The sequence below is a fragment of the Cyclopterus lumpus genome, chromosome 10 (assembly GCF_009769545.1).
Source record: "Cyclopterus lumpus isolate fCycLum1 chromosome 10, fCycLum1.pri, whole genome shotgun sequence".
Lineage (NCBI taxonomy): Eukaryota > Metazoa > Chordata > Actinopteri > Perciformes > Cyclopteridae > Cyclopterus > Cyclopterus lumpus.
Window position 1 is genome coordinate 13,219,930 of NC_046975.1, and position 15,698 is coordinate 13,235,627.

The following is a 15,698-nucleotide window of genomic DNA, read 5'->3' on the forward strand; positions in this document are numbered from 1 at the left end:
CCAATAGTCACACAAAGGATGAACGTAGCTTATTTGGCAGGCGTTACTAAATTATGAAGGTTAAAAAATATATACTTTATCCATGAGGAGGGCTTCTGGTGGTCAAGTAATTCCAAGTAGCCGAGCATGCAGGCTGCTTTTCAAATCGGGGCACACCTATTGTGTATCCATTACAATCCAAATATATTACTCACCACATGTGTGTATTGATGGCTGCCACTTGGCTTCATTTAACATGTCAACAAGCAGGTTGTGAAATCAATTTATGATACACTATGCAAAAGGGAAGCAGGCAGCAAATAAGAGGCACTGAATGTGTATACTAATTACTGAAGCATGCTTGCTTTATTAGATAAGGCTTGGTCTGGCATTTCAGCCTGTTGCCGACTTAATTTCAAGAAAGGAGGAGATAAATGAAAGCCTCCACTGGTCTATTGAGGAAGGAGGGGATGGATGTTTTTGTTCCAGCTGGAGGAAGGATGTGGACAACAGAGCAATCGATGGTCAGTGGGAGGTTGACGAGTGTAACAATCAAACGCTAGTGTGGACTGTTTTTAGTGTAAGATCTGAGCAACGGATTACGTCCGGTCACACCTGCTCTCCCTTGATTGTCATTAGCCTCTCGTGTTTTCTCCCATCAATCCTTCCCACTTCTTCAACAATCAGACTCGGCCATCACATTCAGGGAACATTTATCTGAGCCGACGACTGGCATCCTCAGCCCTCAGCCCCCAGCCGCCGATGGATACGCACACAGATACAATGTGTGCATTCACACTCATTCATTTCTACATTCAGTGGGAACCCACACACAGGAATTAAACTCCCCCTGCACATTAAATCGTAGTTAACATATTTTCCCACTGGTGTCCAGTGACCAGTCCGTCAATCCAATGACCCATGACATGAACCCTCCCTGCGTTTAGCTACACACAGTTGGACTTCACCTGGTTGCCATGGCAATCTATCCCTCCCTCTTTCGTGTAATTAGCTCCCTGAGTATTGGTCACGCTCTCCTGTACAGGATGAAAAACACAGCTTGAACAGGCTGTGTACTGCCGCACACACACAAACACACACAACACACACACACACACACACACACACTTGGGATTTACCTGATTAGAGAAAACATGCAGCACGTGAAGGGCAAACAGGCTGTGTGTGTGTGTGTGTATGTGTGTGTGTGAGAATTGGGACAATCTGTCTACGCTGTACATGACGTTCTGAGTGAAAGTCACAACACACAGGTGGCTTTTGGCTCCCTGTGTGTGTGTGTGTGTGTGTGTGTGTGTGTGTGAGTGAGAGAGGGAGAGCAAGTATAGTTGGGAGAATGGGGAAAAGGCATTTGGTTTGACATTTAGTAAAAACACCTCTGCTCAGCAGGGATTATCTCTTTGACATAGAGGCCAGTTGGTTGTTTACATGGGGCCCTCCGAGGCTACAAGTACGGAAATACACACACTTACTGTTTGTGCATAAAAACGCTCATAGACACTAGCTGAACATTGCAGATGACACAGACACACAACACACACACATGCACATCTTACATGTAAAATGAAACACACACAATAATCTTTAAAATAAAGATTGATGCGATTCTTCATTCATCCACCTACAGTGCAGTATGAGGTCTTTTGGTTTGTCTTTATCGGAACCTGTAGCTGCAATGGATAAAGTACCTTGCTCAAGGACTCTTGGCAGGTTGAATATGTAGTTCTGCCATCAAGTCCTCATATCAAATCAACAAAATAGTTAGTTTGTCAATGCTTTTCCAAACCTGTGAGAATATGCAGAACAGAAGATTCTACACATCAACTTTCCTTGTCATGAGGAGTACTTGTGAAAAGAGTTGCATAATGTATTCATGGCCTTAGAGGAGGTTGCCAGCCCATTATATCATAGTGATATCACCAGGGTTATCTTAGCTTGCCTGAGCTTGAACACAGGAGTATAAACACATATAATCTCCTTAGCTGCTAAAACCTCATCACAAACAAAAATGTCTGCAGAGTTTATAAGATCATGCATGATTTAGCTTGTCCTCCTCTGTCTGATTTCATCAACTTCAAATCTACCGCATGCAGAGCTACTAGAGGTGCAGCAAGTGAGGACCGCACAAGCCCACTCTGCAAAACTGCTTTCAGCCCGGCTGTCGCATCACATCTATGGAATTCAGTATCATAATCAATTAGAAAGCCCCCTCATATCATTCATTTATGTGTAATTTCTATATAACATTTGTGTCCACATTTCTGTACTCATATCCTTTTATTTAGATTTTGTCAGTTTATCTTGTTTAACTGTATGTTCTTTACCACAATGTAGTATGTCTAAATATTGTATTATTTACATTTTTCTTGGATGCAGGCAAAGGGACTGCAAGTAGTAGAAGCTTCAAAGCATGTGGCGAAGAAATGTGACTCTGAATGCATTATGTTTAGATTAGTAGATAGTACTAGGCTTACTCATGATCAATACAGCTGACAGTGGCATTACACATACGCCCAGTTTATTTTTTCACCATTGTTTGTTGTATGTTTTTTTCTCATATATTTGGCAAGGTGGTCTTCTGAAATGTTTTACCAATCTTGTGGTAATAAAGGTTCAGATAACTTTCATGGTTAAAGCAAACCAACACTAAGATGAGTGTCTAAGTCCAAACACTACGTAATACCATCCACCTCCTTGCCCTCGTCACCTGCACTATAACAATGTTACACTACTTCCTGCTTTGGCATTGAAAATGCTAACGGGCCACTTTAAGCTGGTTGAACGATCACTGCAGTTTGTATCGGTCCTTTATACCGCGCGCCGTAATTTTCTTCATAAATTCTAGCAACAAGATTTCAGGTTTTGCATGTTGTGCAGTTTCATGCCGTGAGCAAATGTTGACTGCAACTTAAACTACCACTAGTTTGGATTGGTTGATCCATCTGCTAATTGTTGGTCATCTTACCTTCTTGACCTCGTACTTAATGGCCAGTATGACTCGGCTGAGGCAGGGTCGGTTGTAGGCGCTTGGAGGGCACTGGTCCACATCGCCATTCAGTATGGCTTCCACTTCCTCTGTGTTCCGACAAAGGTCCAACACGCCCACCACAAAGTCCTTACACTGCATGGACAGCTTACGGTATTCATTCTGACACGGACAGAAGACAGAAGGAATAAAGGGCAGGAGGGAAGAGAAACTTAAAACAGAATTCAAACAGGTAAATCATTTCAACGAAAGGTAACAGACAACACAGCATTCTTCAAATGTAGAAATCTCTTGACCAGTGCCTCTTCAGGCTTCAAACCACTTCTCCTGCTGGTCTGTCCGTCTGTGGGTCCTCACCCAGGAGCTTGGACACCTTAATGACTTGAGATATGCCAACCTCATTAGAGACATTCATTCTCATTTGCAATTATACTATGGCTTGATTGTAAAAAGAAAAACAGGACGGCTGATACTGCGATTTGGTTCATGTTAATCAGTTTGGTGTATTTATGACCGAATGTCTAAAGCAGAGAGATGGATTCGACGAGTCGACTTGACTTGATATATCTTAGCCGACGACTTCAATGTTAGTTTGACAAAAGAAATAATCATTCTCACAGTAATCCATCATCATATTTCATACATTATCAGAAAAACAAGTCATATGTCCGACAGAATGCACTTAAACCTCACAAAAGCTGAAGTAAAGGATCCACGTGTATGATCATTTTAAATGCTCTCTTTAAATGCATTGCCGGATTCTATGCACGGTTTGAATTTGCAAATAAAGAATGAATGGAAATGGATGTATTTGAATAAAAAATCTAAATATGGCGAGGTAACCACTCCATCTGAAAAAAAAATCAAAATAAAACAACACAAAGATTAGAGGAAGAAGGAAAAGAGTTTGAACACATGGCCAAATCATTCATTTAATGAATGTAATTGTCTCCCTGGGAAGGAAGCAACAAAGTAAAGCCACGGCGGGTTTAGCAGAGTAACAGAAGAGCTGTGTGGTCTTGTTGCACTCTGAAGTATTGTTACAACACTGGAAGCTATATATGCTGAAAACAAATGGATCAGAATTACAAGAGTGTGCGTTTCCATTCTCTTTTCATTCCTTTGTGTGATGCGAGGGTCCTGGGCTACAAAATAAATGTAACTGACATTTCATTTAATTGAATGCTTGAAAATCAGCACTTAGGTGTATGTTCTTTCAGTGTTTTATCAGTTGAATGCAAACATTACTATTTTTGCTTCTTTAAACCTTTTTGTTGACATTTTTGGTGGAGTGGAACGAATACTGAAGGCCTACTTCACAAGTGATGAAGCACCTCAATCGTTTGAAGCCCCCTTTGTGCACACAAGATAATAACTTGATGGCATCAGAAAAAGAATATTATCTTTTGTGACTTTGCATACTTCTTCATACAAATTTAGGGAATTGCTCCAGGTGCCGATTTACACTGTCCACTTTACTACAATTCACGATTCCTGTCAGGCCTTTACACCTTCTAATACTTCCCTAATTGTTCCAGCTTCAACCCTTTGCTCCTCAGTCTTGGCCCTCGCAGTTCACTTCTCATCCTTCTTTCTTACACAACCTCCCCTCGCCTCCTGGCTTGTTCCGTTATTCAGTTTTTGGCTGAGCAGATAAGCAGTCAGCAGATTGGAGCTTCAATAAAGTCCCCAAGGAGTGAATCTCATTATGCAGCGTTTGTTATGCGTTCAGTCAAACCACTAAGTGTATTGATAATGACTGCCTTCATACAAACCTTCACCCAGGCCGACCCAGTCAGTCATCAATTCAGCAATCAATTCAGCACGGGAGGAAATGACCAGTTCTCCTCTCACTTTCTTTTAGGACACGCTTTTGCTGTGAAGAGGTATGATAAAGTATGTATGCAAAGTATGGGCAACACTTTTTATGATGCCAGTGTTTCCCCTACCCCCCTATCCTGAAAGAGAGAAACTACATATGTTACCTACCTAATGAGTACTCTTTAAGTATAATACATATTCATAATTGGTGGTCATTCACTGACATTTCCTTTTCTTTGCAAGGATCATAGTGTATTATAATTTACATAGTTGTAACACATTATAATATTTGTATAATGCATTATAATACTGTCAGTTATTCTAAGATGTCATGGATATTTAAGAGTGCTTATAACTAAAATAACTAGTATTATTATTATTACAAAATCAAAACTGTTTGCTGTCCTGGCTCCTCAGTGGTGGAATGAGCTCCCACTTACTGACCTTGGACATCATTTGCAATCCTTCCGTGTTTGACCCTTTTATTCAGGGTGTTTCATTCTTGTATGACTTGGACAGTATCTGTGTTGTATTTATGGTGTAATCAGCTTAGTGAAGTCAACAGTGTGTTTGTAATCTTAAATACCAAACAGCTGCAATATATGTCATACATTTTAAAGTCTGGCATGATAAGGTTGGTCAAAAGGATCATCACTATCGGCAAATGAAAAAGTAAATTCTGGGCAAACCTCTATTGGCCCTTTGGGGGACATGAAGAAGAAGGTGGCATTTGGTGTATGTCACCTTTAGACTGCTAAGTGAAATAAATCAATAACAATCACATGCCGGTTTACATTCAGGGAAAGCAGAGCTTCAGGGTAGTGCATGAACAAGAATGTGTTCTTAATCATAGGACATCATAAGACACACATCAAGAACACACGCACAGACACCACACACACATGCAGCATATGTGAAAACCCAATCACGATTCAGGGTATGTCCTTTGTGCATTGGGGGGCTGAGATAAAGGAAGGGCAATGATTGTAAATGGAGACTGAACAGTGTGAAGCAGATTGAGTGGTTACAGATGAGGGAACTGAGAGTGACACAAGCCAAGCCTCGAACATGGAGAGAGAGAAAGAGAGAGGGAGAGAGCAAGAGAGGGGTAAGATGGAGGGATGAGAAGAGAGGGATATACATAGTTAGTATTACTGCACTTCAGAGGACATTCTCAACCAGTTTAGCTGTTTTTCACTTTCACTGTGGCTGTGTGTTGTAGTTTAAACTGAAATTGCTATGACCCAAGAAGAGTGAGTGATTTACAAAATTAAATGACACCCTTCACTGCCTCTCTCCTTCTCTCCCAAGGGTGTCTGTGTGTCTTGTGTGTGTGGGTGGGTGTGTGTGTATGTGTATGTGTATATGTGTGTGTGTGTGTCCACAGGCTCTCATGAGAAATTGATGGGCTGTCTAGAAAACTAAGATGTTTGAAGATACATTTTAGGGAGGTCCTGATATGCCTTAAGCAGTCCCCACATAAGCATCCAACATGAAACACTATTACGACTCATCTCTGAAAGGGTGAGAAGGTGATGTTAGTGTTTGCTTGCATTTGACTGAGAGTAAATGTGTTTTTCTCTCAAAGTCGATACAAAAGCTCTGTCCCATACTGCATTCTGATGCCTTACATACATTTTAGAATGTAACATTGTAAAATTAAGCATACAACCTTTACTATGTTAGTATGCTTTATTGTATTAATCTCAAAATACAGTGGAGGCACAGGTTATTGATTATTTGAAGGGCCAGTGCATTATGTATCAAATATAATGACAATCTGTCCAAAGTGTTGACCTGTGTTGATTCTTAGATCCGGGCCTGTATTAAGTACTTCATGCTCTCATCTGATTCTTATATCTGGAGGCACAACAGAAGACCATATGGTAAGTATGGCTGACCTTGTATCATGCATTCGTGTGCTCAATTATGACACCAATGGTTGCTTATTGTTTTCTGGGTCTGATGTTCTATGTCCTAGCGTGTTTGATTTCTCCTTATGAAACAGGACGGTCTCAGGCTATTGTTACATTCTCTTTAATAATTGATGTTTTTACAGTATGAGAAGAAGATGTGAAGAAGAGCAGGGAGACAATTAAAGAGCAAAGACAGGGTGATAATGAGATGTTAATGAGACAGATGAGCCCAAACACACCTCTGGTCCCTCAGGTGAGCCCTTCTCATTAGTTTGTCTGGAGACAGGGAACACAATGACAAGCAGAAAGGCTGACTGACAAATACAAAAGTGGGCAGAAAAGATTGATGAATGGATGAATGAGGACAATCAGAAATATACAGAAAGTGGAGGAAAGAAATGCAGTAACACATGGGGGACAAACAAGAAGATAATCATGATGCCATTGTTATCTGATCGGTTCAATTAGATGATACATGATCACTAATGATCATTAATGATCTTGACTATAAATATAACTCAGTATGTAATCAATGGGAGCAAAGTCCGCCACTCCAAAGTGAAACACTCCTTAATGTTCTGTCCCATGTAGTCATATGGAGTGTATACACCGTGTATTATGCAGTATACGTCACAAAAAACTTAAAAGAAAGAAAGAAAACAGCAGAAGCTTCTGGCAACAAACCACACACAACTAACTTATCAGTACACATTTGCCCTGGAGCTAACTAATTAGTAACCTGAGATCACAAAATGTCTGACAACAATCTTTCACATTTGGTTTTCTTGCTTAATTAACTATTTTAGGTAAATATCTCAATAATGTCTTTTGACTGTATGAATTGTTTAGTGATCATTTTATCTTACAAACGTTTGATTAAAAAAAATAAGATTTTGAGCTTGTAATTAAGAACATACAATAGGAATAGTTAGACAACTTTTGTTTCATTTTTGTTCCTTGTGAAGCATAGTTTTATAAATCCGTTTGATTATTTTATTTTATTTGAGCTTTTATGGCATGTATAAATAAAGGGTTGAATAGAGAACAGGTCATTGTTCCCGGTACTTCCTTTTTCAGTTTGTGTCTTTCAGCAACATGTTTGACCAAATCGTCAACGCTAGCGTGGCTGAAATGTATTTAGGGGTAGTGGGCTGCTCATATACGTGAAAGAGGTTATTGAATGCAAACGAATTGATTTGACAACTGAAATGGAAATTAAGTTCCATCACTATTAGCTTTGCACCGCAAATGTCCTTTAATATTATAGACCACCCTCATCAGCCACTATGTTTTATAAAAAGTGTTAAGGAACTATATACAAAGAACGAGAATGTATAGTTACTGGTAACTATAAAATTCCTTAAAAACACAACTTGATTTAAATTGATTTTGAGTATCAAGAATGAGAGAATCACAACATAATTTAATATTCTCACTGAGTTGTTGGACCACAATATGACAGTTATTGCAAGGAAAATAACATGTTTATCAACAAGGCATAAATACAGAATACCACAGACTACCAGAAAAGGACATGCATACATTTGAGGAAGTAATGTCCAACTTACTGTTAACAGAATTAAAGAAAATCTACCAAAACATTCAAGAACAGACACATGTTAATATATATATATATATATATATATATATATATATATATGTTATTTAAACAAAATAAAAAGGTTCCTACAGTCTCTACATCTTGACTTTCAATTATAATTGTTTTACACGTCATGCACCCGAGCTCCTTAATCTTGTTAGCGTTTGAGTGAAGCACTCTATGTATTGTGTGTGTGTGTGTGTCTACTGAAGAATAACACATCTCCTTTTCACCTTCCTCCCTACGCCACTCTGCCAAATCTTTGGTGAACCCTTGGCCCCCATATGAAAAAGTATGTTGGTGAAGTTGTGGGCATTTTAAAAAGGATAGAAAAAGTAAAATACTGACAAACAAAAAAAATAAAAGATAGGCAAAGATGTTGTGAAATCAGAAACCACCTTACCTTGAACTCTGTCTCGATGTTGGCCAGTCTTGCCAGTTCATTGCTGAGCTCGAGGGCGGTCAGCACAGGGTCTTCACTGCTGAGTGACAGGTAAGCCGCACTGGCCAGGCCTTGGTATGCATTCATCCTGGATCGGGAGTGACTGAACGCGTCTTGCTTCTGTTTCTCCACGCATTCTGGACAATTACAGAAGTAGTCATGTGGCCTTTCAATGCGGGCCCCCTTCGACAACAGGATGTGGACGATCTCATACTCCAGGCAGTGAGCAGCCAGGATGACGGGCGTGACATCATGTGAAAAACGTGTTCCGTCCTCGTCGTAAGCGTAAAAGTCATCATCACGCATCTCCTGCTCCAGAGGGCTCAAAGCAAGTCGGAGACCTCCACCAAAAGCAGGGTGGGCGAGAATGGCTTCAACGATCCGGACATAACCTTTGGAAATAGCCAAAAGCAGGCCATCGCCGATCCTCGCCAAACCATCCTTTTTTAGAAGCAGCTCTGTCACTTCGAGGTGCTCGTTGCCCACTGCCAGCTGTAAAGCATTCTGGCCCATGTAGTCCACAGAGTTGAAGTTAAGGGTTTTGGACTCTTCCAGCATTTTGCGGACCACAGGAATGTTTCCGTACTCAGCCGCATCCAGAAACCGCTCCTCCTCTGCAGTGAGGGCCGAGCCACGTTCATTGAACATGTAGGCTGGGCCCCGCACTGCCTGCCGACGCCCCTTCTCTCTCAACGTGGTATGCCGGCGATGCATGGCGTCCACCCTGGGGACAATTAAGAGGAGAGCAAATAGTGAGGAGAAACAAAAGCAAACGCACGAGGATGACAATGAGGACAATTGAGTTAGGAGACAAAGAACAAATCAGAGGAATGAGTGATGAAGTGATGACAAAGGGAAGAAAAGTGGAGAGCAAATGACGGAGGCAAGAGGAACGACAGACTCATTAGTCACATCAAAGTGGCCATGGTGTAACAAGGCAAACAAACTCATTACTGTCTCCCCATGTGGATATCGTCCGTGGACAGGAACTGGTCAAACACGATCAGCAGTGCTTAACACAGACTTCTCCCCTGACCCCAGAGAAAGCCAACCAATCCATCTGTGATATATCTGTCTCCGGGCAAATCAATGAACCGCTTCCAGGGTCAAAGCTTACTGTGGGGCCATCTCAGGTCAACAGCTCTGATTGTCAAGAGAGAGATGAAGCTGTCAACTGTAAATTGGCTCTGGCATGACAAACTCACACTACAATGAGGGAGTGATTGTCCAAAGAGATTCTTTGGCCAGTGGTGACCCTGTCATTATCAACACATGCATGCATGAACACGTACATTGATCAAAATGTCTTTATTTGCTTCTCTTTCCACATGGAGCTCCATTTCCAGTGACCCACTGTAAAATATCTTCTTCATCAAAAGGGACTTGTCAAATATGACTAGCTGTACCTTGCACAGACAGAACCACTGGTAATCACACTTTGTCCTGAACAAAACATTTCTCTTGGACTATTGTACTCCTCTATATGTATTTTAGAGACACACTGATCTGCCACAATGATTGCATCTGCTGTGTGGCACTCTGACCCAAATAGTGGAGAAAAAAGCCTTGTTGTATCCCAAAGCTGGAGAAATGAGAAATGAGAAACAGAAAGACGGAGAGACAGTGTGGGAGCGGAGGAGGAGATACTGGATATGGGTAAGCTTTGAAATGAAAAGTGGGAATAGGAATACTAGTGTTGTTGGTGGAAAATGATTACCATGAATAATTTGGTTGGTAAAATAATTCATTTAGAGTTGAGATTTCATTTCTAAAATACCAATATGACAATTGAAACAATTCAAAGTAATCTTTGTAATGCCCCTCACTTTTTGTGTGTGTTGTGTTGGTGTATGCATGTGTACACAGAAGGCTGGACATTGAAGAAAAAGGTGAAAGTGGAAATCTGTTCATGGTGGAAACATTCCCTGGGGGCGTTAAAGGATTTGGAACTGAGGAGATGAAGAGAGCTCACCCAGGCCAATCACAGAGAGAGAGAGAGAGAGAGAGAGAGAGAGAGAGAGAGAGAGAGAGAGAGAGAGAGAGTTAGTCAATGTGCGATTAAAGGGTATATATATATATATATATATATATATACAGGGTCTTGACTTTCGATTTACGCAGATTTCAGCCATTAATGTTCCAGGCTGCCAATCAAGATGACAAAATAGCCCTCACTTTTTCACTCACAAACACACAATTGTAGATTATCATGATTATTATGTGTGATACCATCATAATTCATACAGAAAGTGTACACAATATGCATCATCTGTAAATTGTGATTCAAACTAATACATGCAATGAATACTACCTTTATGAAGCTTTAAATGTTTGAAAGGTTTTTGTTTAAGGCCATTGTTTTTTGTTGATTTATTACAATGCATTATGCTGTAGGTTGTACCCAATATATCACTTATCGATGATCACACATCAACAGATATATTTGTATGCATTGGGAACATTTATTAAACATGAGGGGACAGTCTGGCTGCCAGCCCATTGAGATAACCTTATAGTCAGGTAATGAATAGCCATTTTCCATCGCTCTCTAACCCTCTCTCCATCAATCTCTGACTGTTTGTGATTCTGATGTGAAATATAATTTACTTGCATCATTTTTGTACAGAATTACAGTCACAAAGACAGGAGGAGGCAGACATAATGGATATGAATGGATATAAAGTGTGTGGTATGTGTGTGGAGGGGGGGGGGTACTAAACATACAAATACACAATCCCTCGTTCACTCAAGTCATCTTTCTTCCTGTTCTATTTGCCTATTGTGATTGTATTTGTACACCATATTGTGTTTTAGACTAAAGGACTTGTCACATTAGCATTGTTGCAACCAAAACAACCAGACTTTATTCCCTCCATGGGTGTAGACGAACATAATGTCAGGCTACAGGGATACACGATACACCATCGAATACAAACTACGCCTCTATCGTACGCCAACCCGTAGACGTCTTTCTTTCTGCCTGGTGAGCAAAAGGCCTGCTTTGGTTCAAAACCACCTAAGAAAAAAAGGTTAATGTTAATGGCCTGGTTGGAAGTAACTTGCAACTTGATTTGGCAACATTTTTAATCCCTAAACCAAACACTGCACCAATTCAATCTGTTACTGAGTCTCTCATGTTGTTGCCGCATACAAGGCAGAGGCTGCTGCAGGTCCGTCAGAGACCTTCTCCTATTAACCATAAAACTCAGAAACACTGCTACTGGTGATTCTGACTATATTCCAACTCAGCATAGCAGAAATCGAATTAACCCATCTAGAAACACATGGTTTTCTGTGAGTGATGTACAGTAAGTGTAAAAAGTGTGTTATAAGACGCAAAACCACATGTTTTTTCAAAATATGTTACTTTACACAGTTTTGTTCTAATTAATTGATTTGAGCATGTAGAAAGAAGTCTGTACAACCTTTTTACTAGCGCTTAACTGTCTAATGTTACCAAGTTTATTATGTTCAGTTCAAGCCATCAAATAGGTCATTTACCGGTGAACTGCAGAAAAAGAAAGGAAGACTAATCAGGTTTGAAATCAAATTTTGAGGATAATGAGTGAAAAATAAGTTTCGACTCAGCAGGAACATTTAAAGATCGTACAAATGAAATCAGTGCAGACATGAGCAGAATATCTTTAAGAGTTAAACTCTCAGCACTCTCTCTCTCTTTATCAATCACATACACACACACACACACACACACACACACACACACACACACACATACGGACACTCTCTCAAGCAGTAAATTGCCAATTTTTAAGATCAAAGGCGAGTTGTTCACCATATTTCACTGGTAATGAGAAGCAGGCATGTTCATCCTCTCTTACATTCTCTTTCACACAGACACGTCCAACATTTAGCCAAGTCAGGCATCCAGGAGAGCATGCATGCTTCTTCTCCATGCAGGGCCTTTTAAGTTAAACACAAAAGGAGCAGCCCAGAAAAGATCAAAGAGCCAACTCTAAGGCCTGCCATTTTCAATATCTGATAGGCATAACTAAGCTGTCAGTGCTACTTGAATAACCATTAAGAGTCACCATTAATGTCCCAGCTGTGCCTGTGGATGTTTCCTGCATGGATGCAATGGACTTTGTCCTCAAAACGTACTTGTGAGGACTTATCTCACAGTGAAGTATTTAAAGTATAAATAGCTTTAAAATAATATTACATTACAATCATGTTACATTCATACACTAGACACAGCTACAGGGAACAATTCAGGGTTAAGTGTCTTGCTCAAGGACACATCGACTATAATAATAAATAATAGCTTGAATATCATTTTGAAGGTACACTGACTTGTATTAAAGGAGAATGGCGCTCTTTCATTAGTGAGTTGTTTTACTGTGTATTTCCGATGAGTGGGCGCGATCTCCCGGGAAAAGTGTGTGTAGCTTTACGGCACAACGTCACACTACGTATGAGATGGAGCTTGCTCGGTATTCTCAGTATACGAACATGATGAGAGAGGCAAAGTGACTGAAGATGTTACATTTAGCCGTTGGCGAGAGCTTTAAAAAATGAAAAGCTTCAAGACAGAGGCCGAGCTGACATTCTGACTGTTGCAATTCTCCAGTCTGCGATCAAAGTGGTCGCATATGTGGGCATTTTGTGTCTGTGTGACTACAAATTTCACGTGGTCACATTCATGCGAGTGCCCAATTATGATCCTGCCAGAGTGGAGATACGTGTGTACGTATCAACCATGATTTGTATATAATAACATTTATTTTGTAGAGCCCAAAATTACAAATTTGCAATTACTTGATAGGGAAATCAACGTTGATGTCTCACACACAGAGCAAGAACAACCCCCCCCCCCTTCCTTACTGTACAACAATGCAATGGATCAAATTTACTTATTATACATAAATGTAGTGAAATAAAAGCTACTACATTTCCTTCTCAAATGTAGTTTAATAGAAAGTGGCATCAATCAGAAAGTAAAAGTTAGTCTGGAGTGCCATGTCGGACAAGGAAGTAATATTCGCTGGCTTGTAAACAAATGCAAGTGTACAACTGTCCATGAGGGGTGCTAAATCACAGAAATACCAAATATTTAATAATGTTGCTTTAAACATAATGAGGACAACTATGATAATTAACTGGATATAGGACACTGTAGCTATTTTCAAAATGACAGAAGTTCCCAATTAGGGTTTTATGAGTGTTTCTGTGCAAGTTCTTGTGTGCATGACATTGAGGGGATGTACTGTGCAAGCATATTTCTGTACTCTGCTCAGTGTCACATGCCTGTTGTCTCTCCATTACTCAGACTAACACACAATGGACACACATACACGCACAATCCACATTGACTAAATATTCTGCATTTGTGCAGAGAGAGCATGGCTCATGCTCTCTCTGCACAAGGACGACATATAGTGGAAAGCTACAAAGACACCAATTCATTCAAACTCAAACACCCTTCAAAAACAACAGCTCAGCTAAAATAACAGTCAAGTTAGTTTGCTACAGACTCAATGAACACACATTTAATGCATCTTCTGCAAATGTTCCATTTAAGAAGGAACATCAGTTTGCATTGCAAACCCTTGAGTAAGACTGATCTATTGTATATCACAGTCCAGCCCGATTGATGTAATGAATAAAGGACCTTTAAAACACAGCGTTTTGGTCCAAAGCTGCATCGACAGGTGAATGCAGCATGGCTCAGGGAAAATCATGCTGCTTCACTCTACTCTCTAACACTGACCTCTACTTGTTGACATCCCAGGTGGATTAGTCACTGTTGATTACATGATCTCAACCCAGTACAGCTTTGCCATTTCTAAACTATCGCTCAGCAGCCGCTTTGCATAACTGCACATGTATCAATAAGCACAAGGCCTCGACACTGGTGACTTCTACTTATGCATCATGTCTTTGGGTGGATGGACACAAGTTGTGGGTGACTATAAGACGATGACTCACGTTGGCCTGGTGTCGGCGTCGACGTGCTCAACAGAGTGGTTCCCGTGGTCCGAGCGCTCCGGTGTCCGGTGGAGTCTCTGTCCGCGGTGCTGAACGCCGTCAGCGTTCGCCGCGCCTCGTCCTCTCCACTTGGGGAACAAGTCATCGCAGCGGTCGAACACCGCATCTGTCCGCACATCCTGCCGCGACTGAAACGGAGAGCCGGTGTCCCCGATGCTCTGGCATAACTTTGACGGTGTGAAGTGTGGGGAGTCTCCGGGTTCCTGGTTTTCTGGAGACGGGTAAAGACACTCCGGAGTGGCGAGGTAAGGCGGCTCTGTGTCTCCCAGCAGCGGAGAGGCGGAGGAAAAGAGGTCCAGGGGCCGCGGTGAGGAAGGAGATCCTCGGGGAAGACAGACAGGCGGAGGCGGCGAGGGAGACAGATGGGCTCTCTCGCCGCTGTCGGTTCCGTCTCCTTCGTCAAACATTGGGAGAGTTCTTGAGCAGCATATACTCTAAATATGTCTGGTTATGTGGCAGACATCGAACGATGTTCGTCAAAGTTTCAACAACTCAAGTTTCTTCTGAGCGGCGCAGCAGCGACGAGCTGAGTCTCCACCTTTACACAAGAGTGCGCGCACTAATTAGAGCGCACCGAGAGTGCGCGCGCAGGGGGCCAGCCTATTACACATTGCATTGGTCTACACTACAGAAAAATACTACCCAGTCCTTACATTTACTACAGAGAAGAAGACATTTTCAGCCTGAATAACTTTGTATCTTTGTATCTTTAAAAGGTGTTACTGCGCTGTTGAGGCCACCGACCTCAGTGTTCATCTTATTGACGACCAATGGTTGAGTTTAACTAAATATATTTACTGAAGTATAGGCTACTTTTTACTCTATTTCATACCCTTCCTGTCCAGTGAACATTGTATACTCTCTAAATGTAGTGATTTTAATTTAACTTTAAAAGCCCCTTCGATCTGCTGGAAATGCATCAGGACAAAA

The 15,698-nt window shown here is 41.0% G+C and overlaps 1 protein-coding gene across 1 annotated transcript in view; it reads right to left on the reverse strand.

Annotated features, from left to right (window-relative positions):
• The window catches only part of LOC117737519 (short transient receptor potential channel 7-like), a 40,420-nt gene extending 25,245 nt beyond the window's left edge, over nucleotides 1-15,175 (reverse strand). The window contains exons 1-3 of the mRNA XM_034543554.1: nucleotides 14,709-15,175; nucleotides 8,724-9,486; nucleotides 2,963-3,145 (exon numbers count right to left, since the gene is read on the reverse strand). Of these exons, the coding sequence (XP_034399445.1) occupies nucleotides 2,963-3,145; nucleotides 8,724-9,486; nucleotides 14,709-15,175 (1,413 nt within the window). The remainder of the gene's footprint in view (nucleotides 1-2,962; nucleotides 3,146-8,723; nucleotides 9,487-14,708) is intronic.
• Between the last annotated feature and the right edge of the window lie 523 nt (nucleotides 15,176-15,698).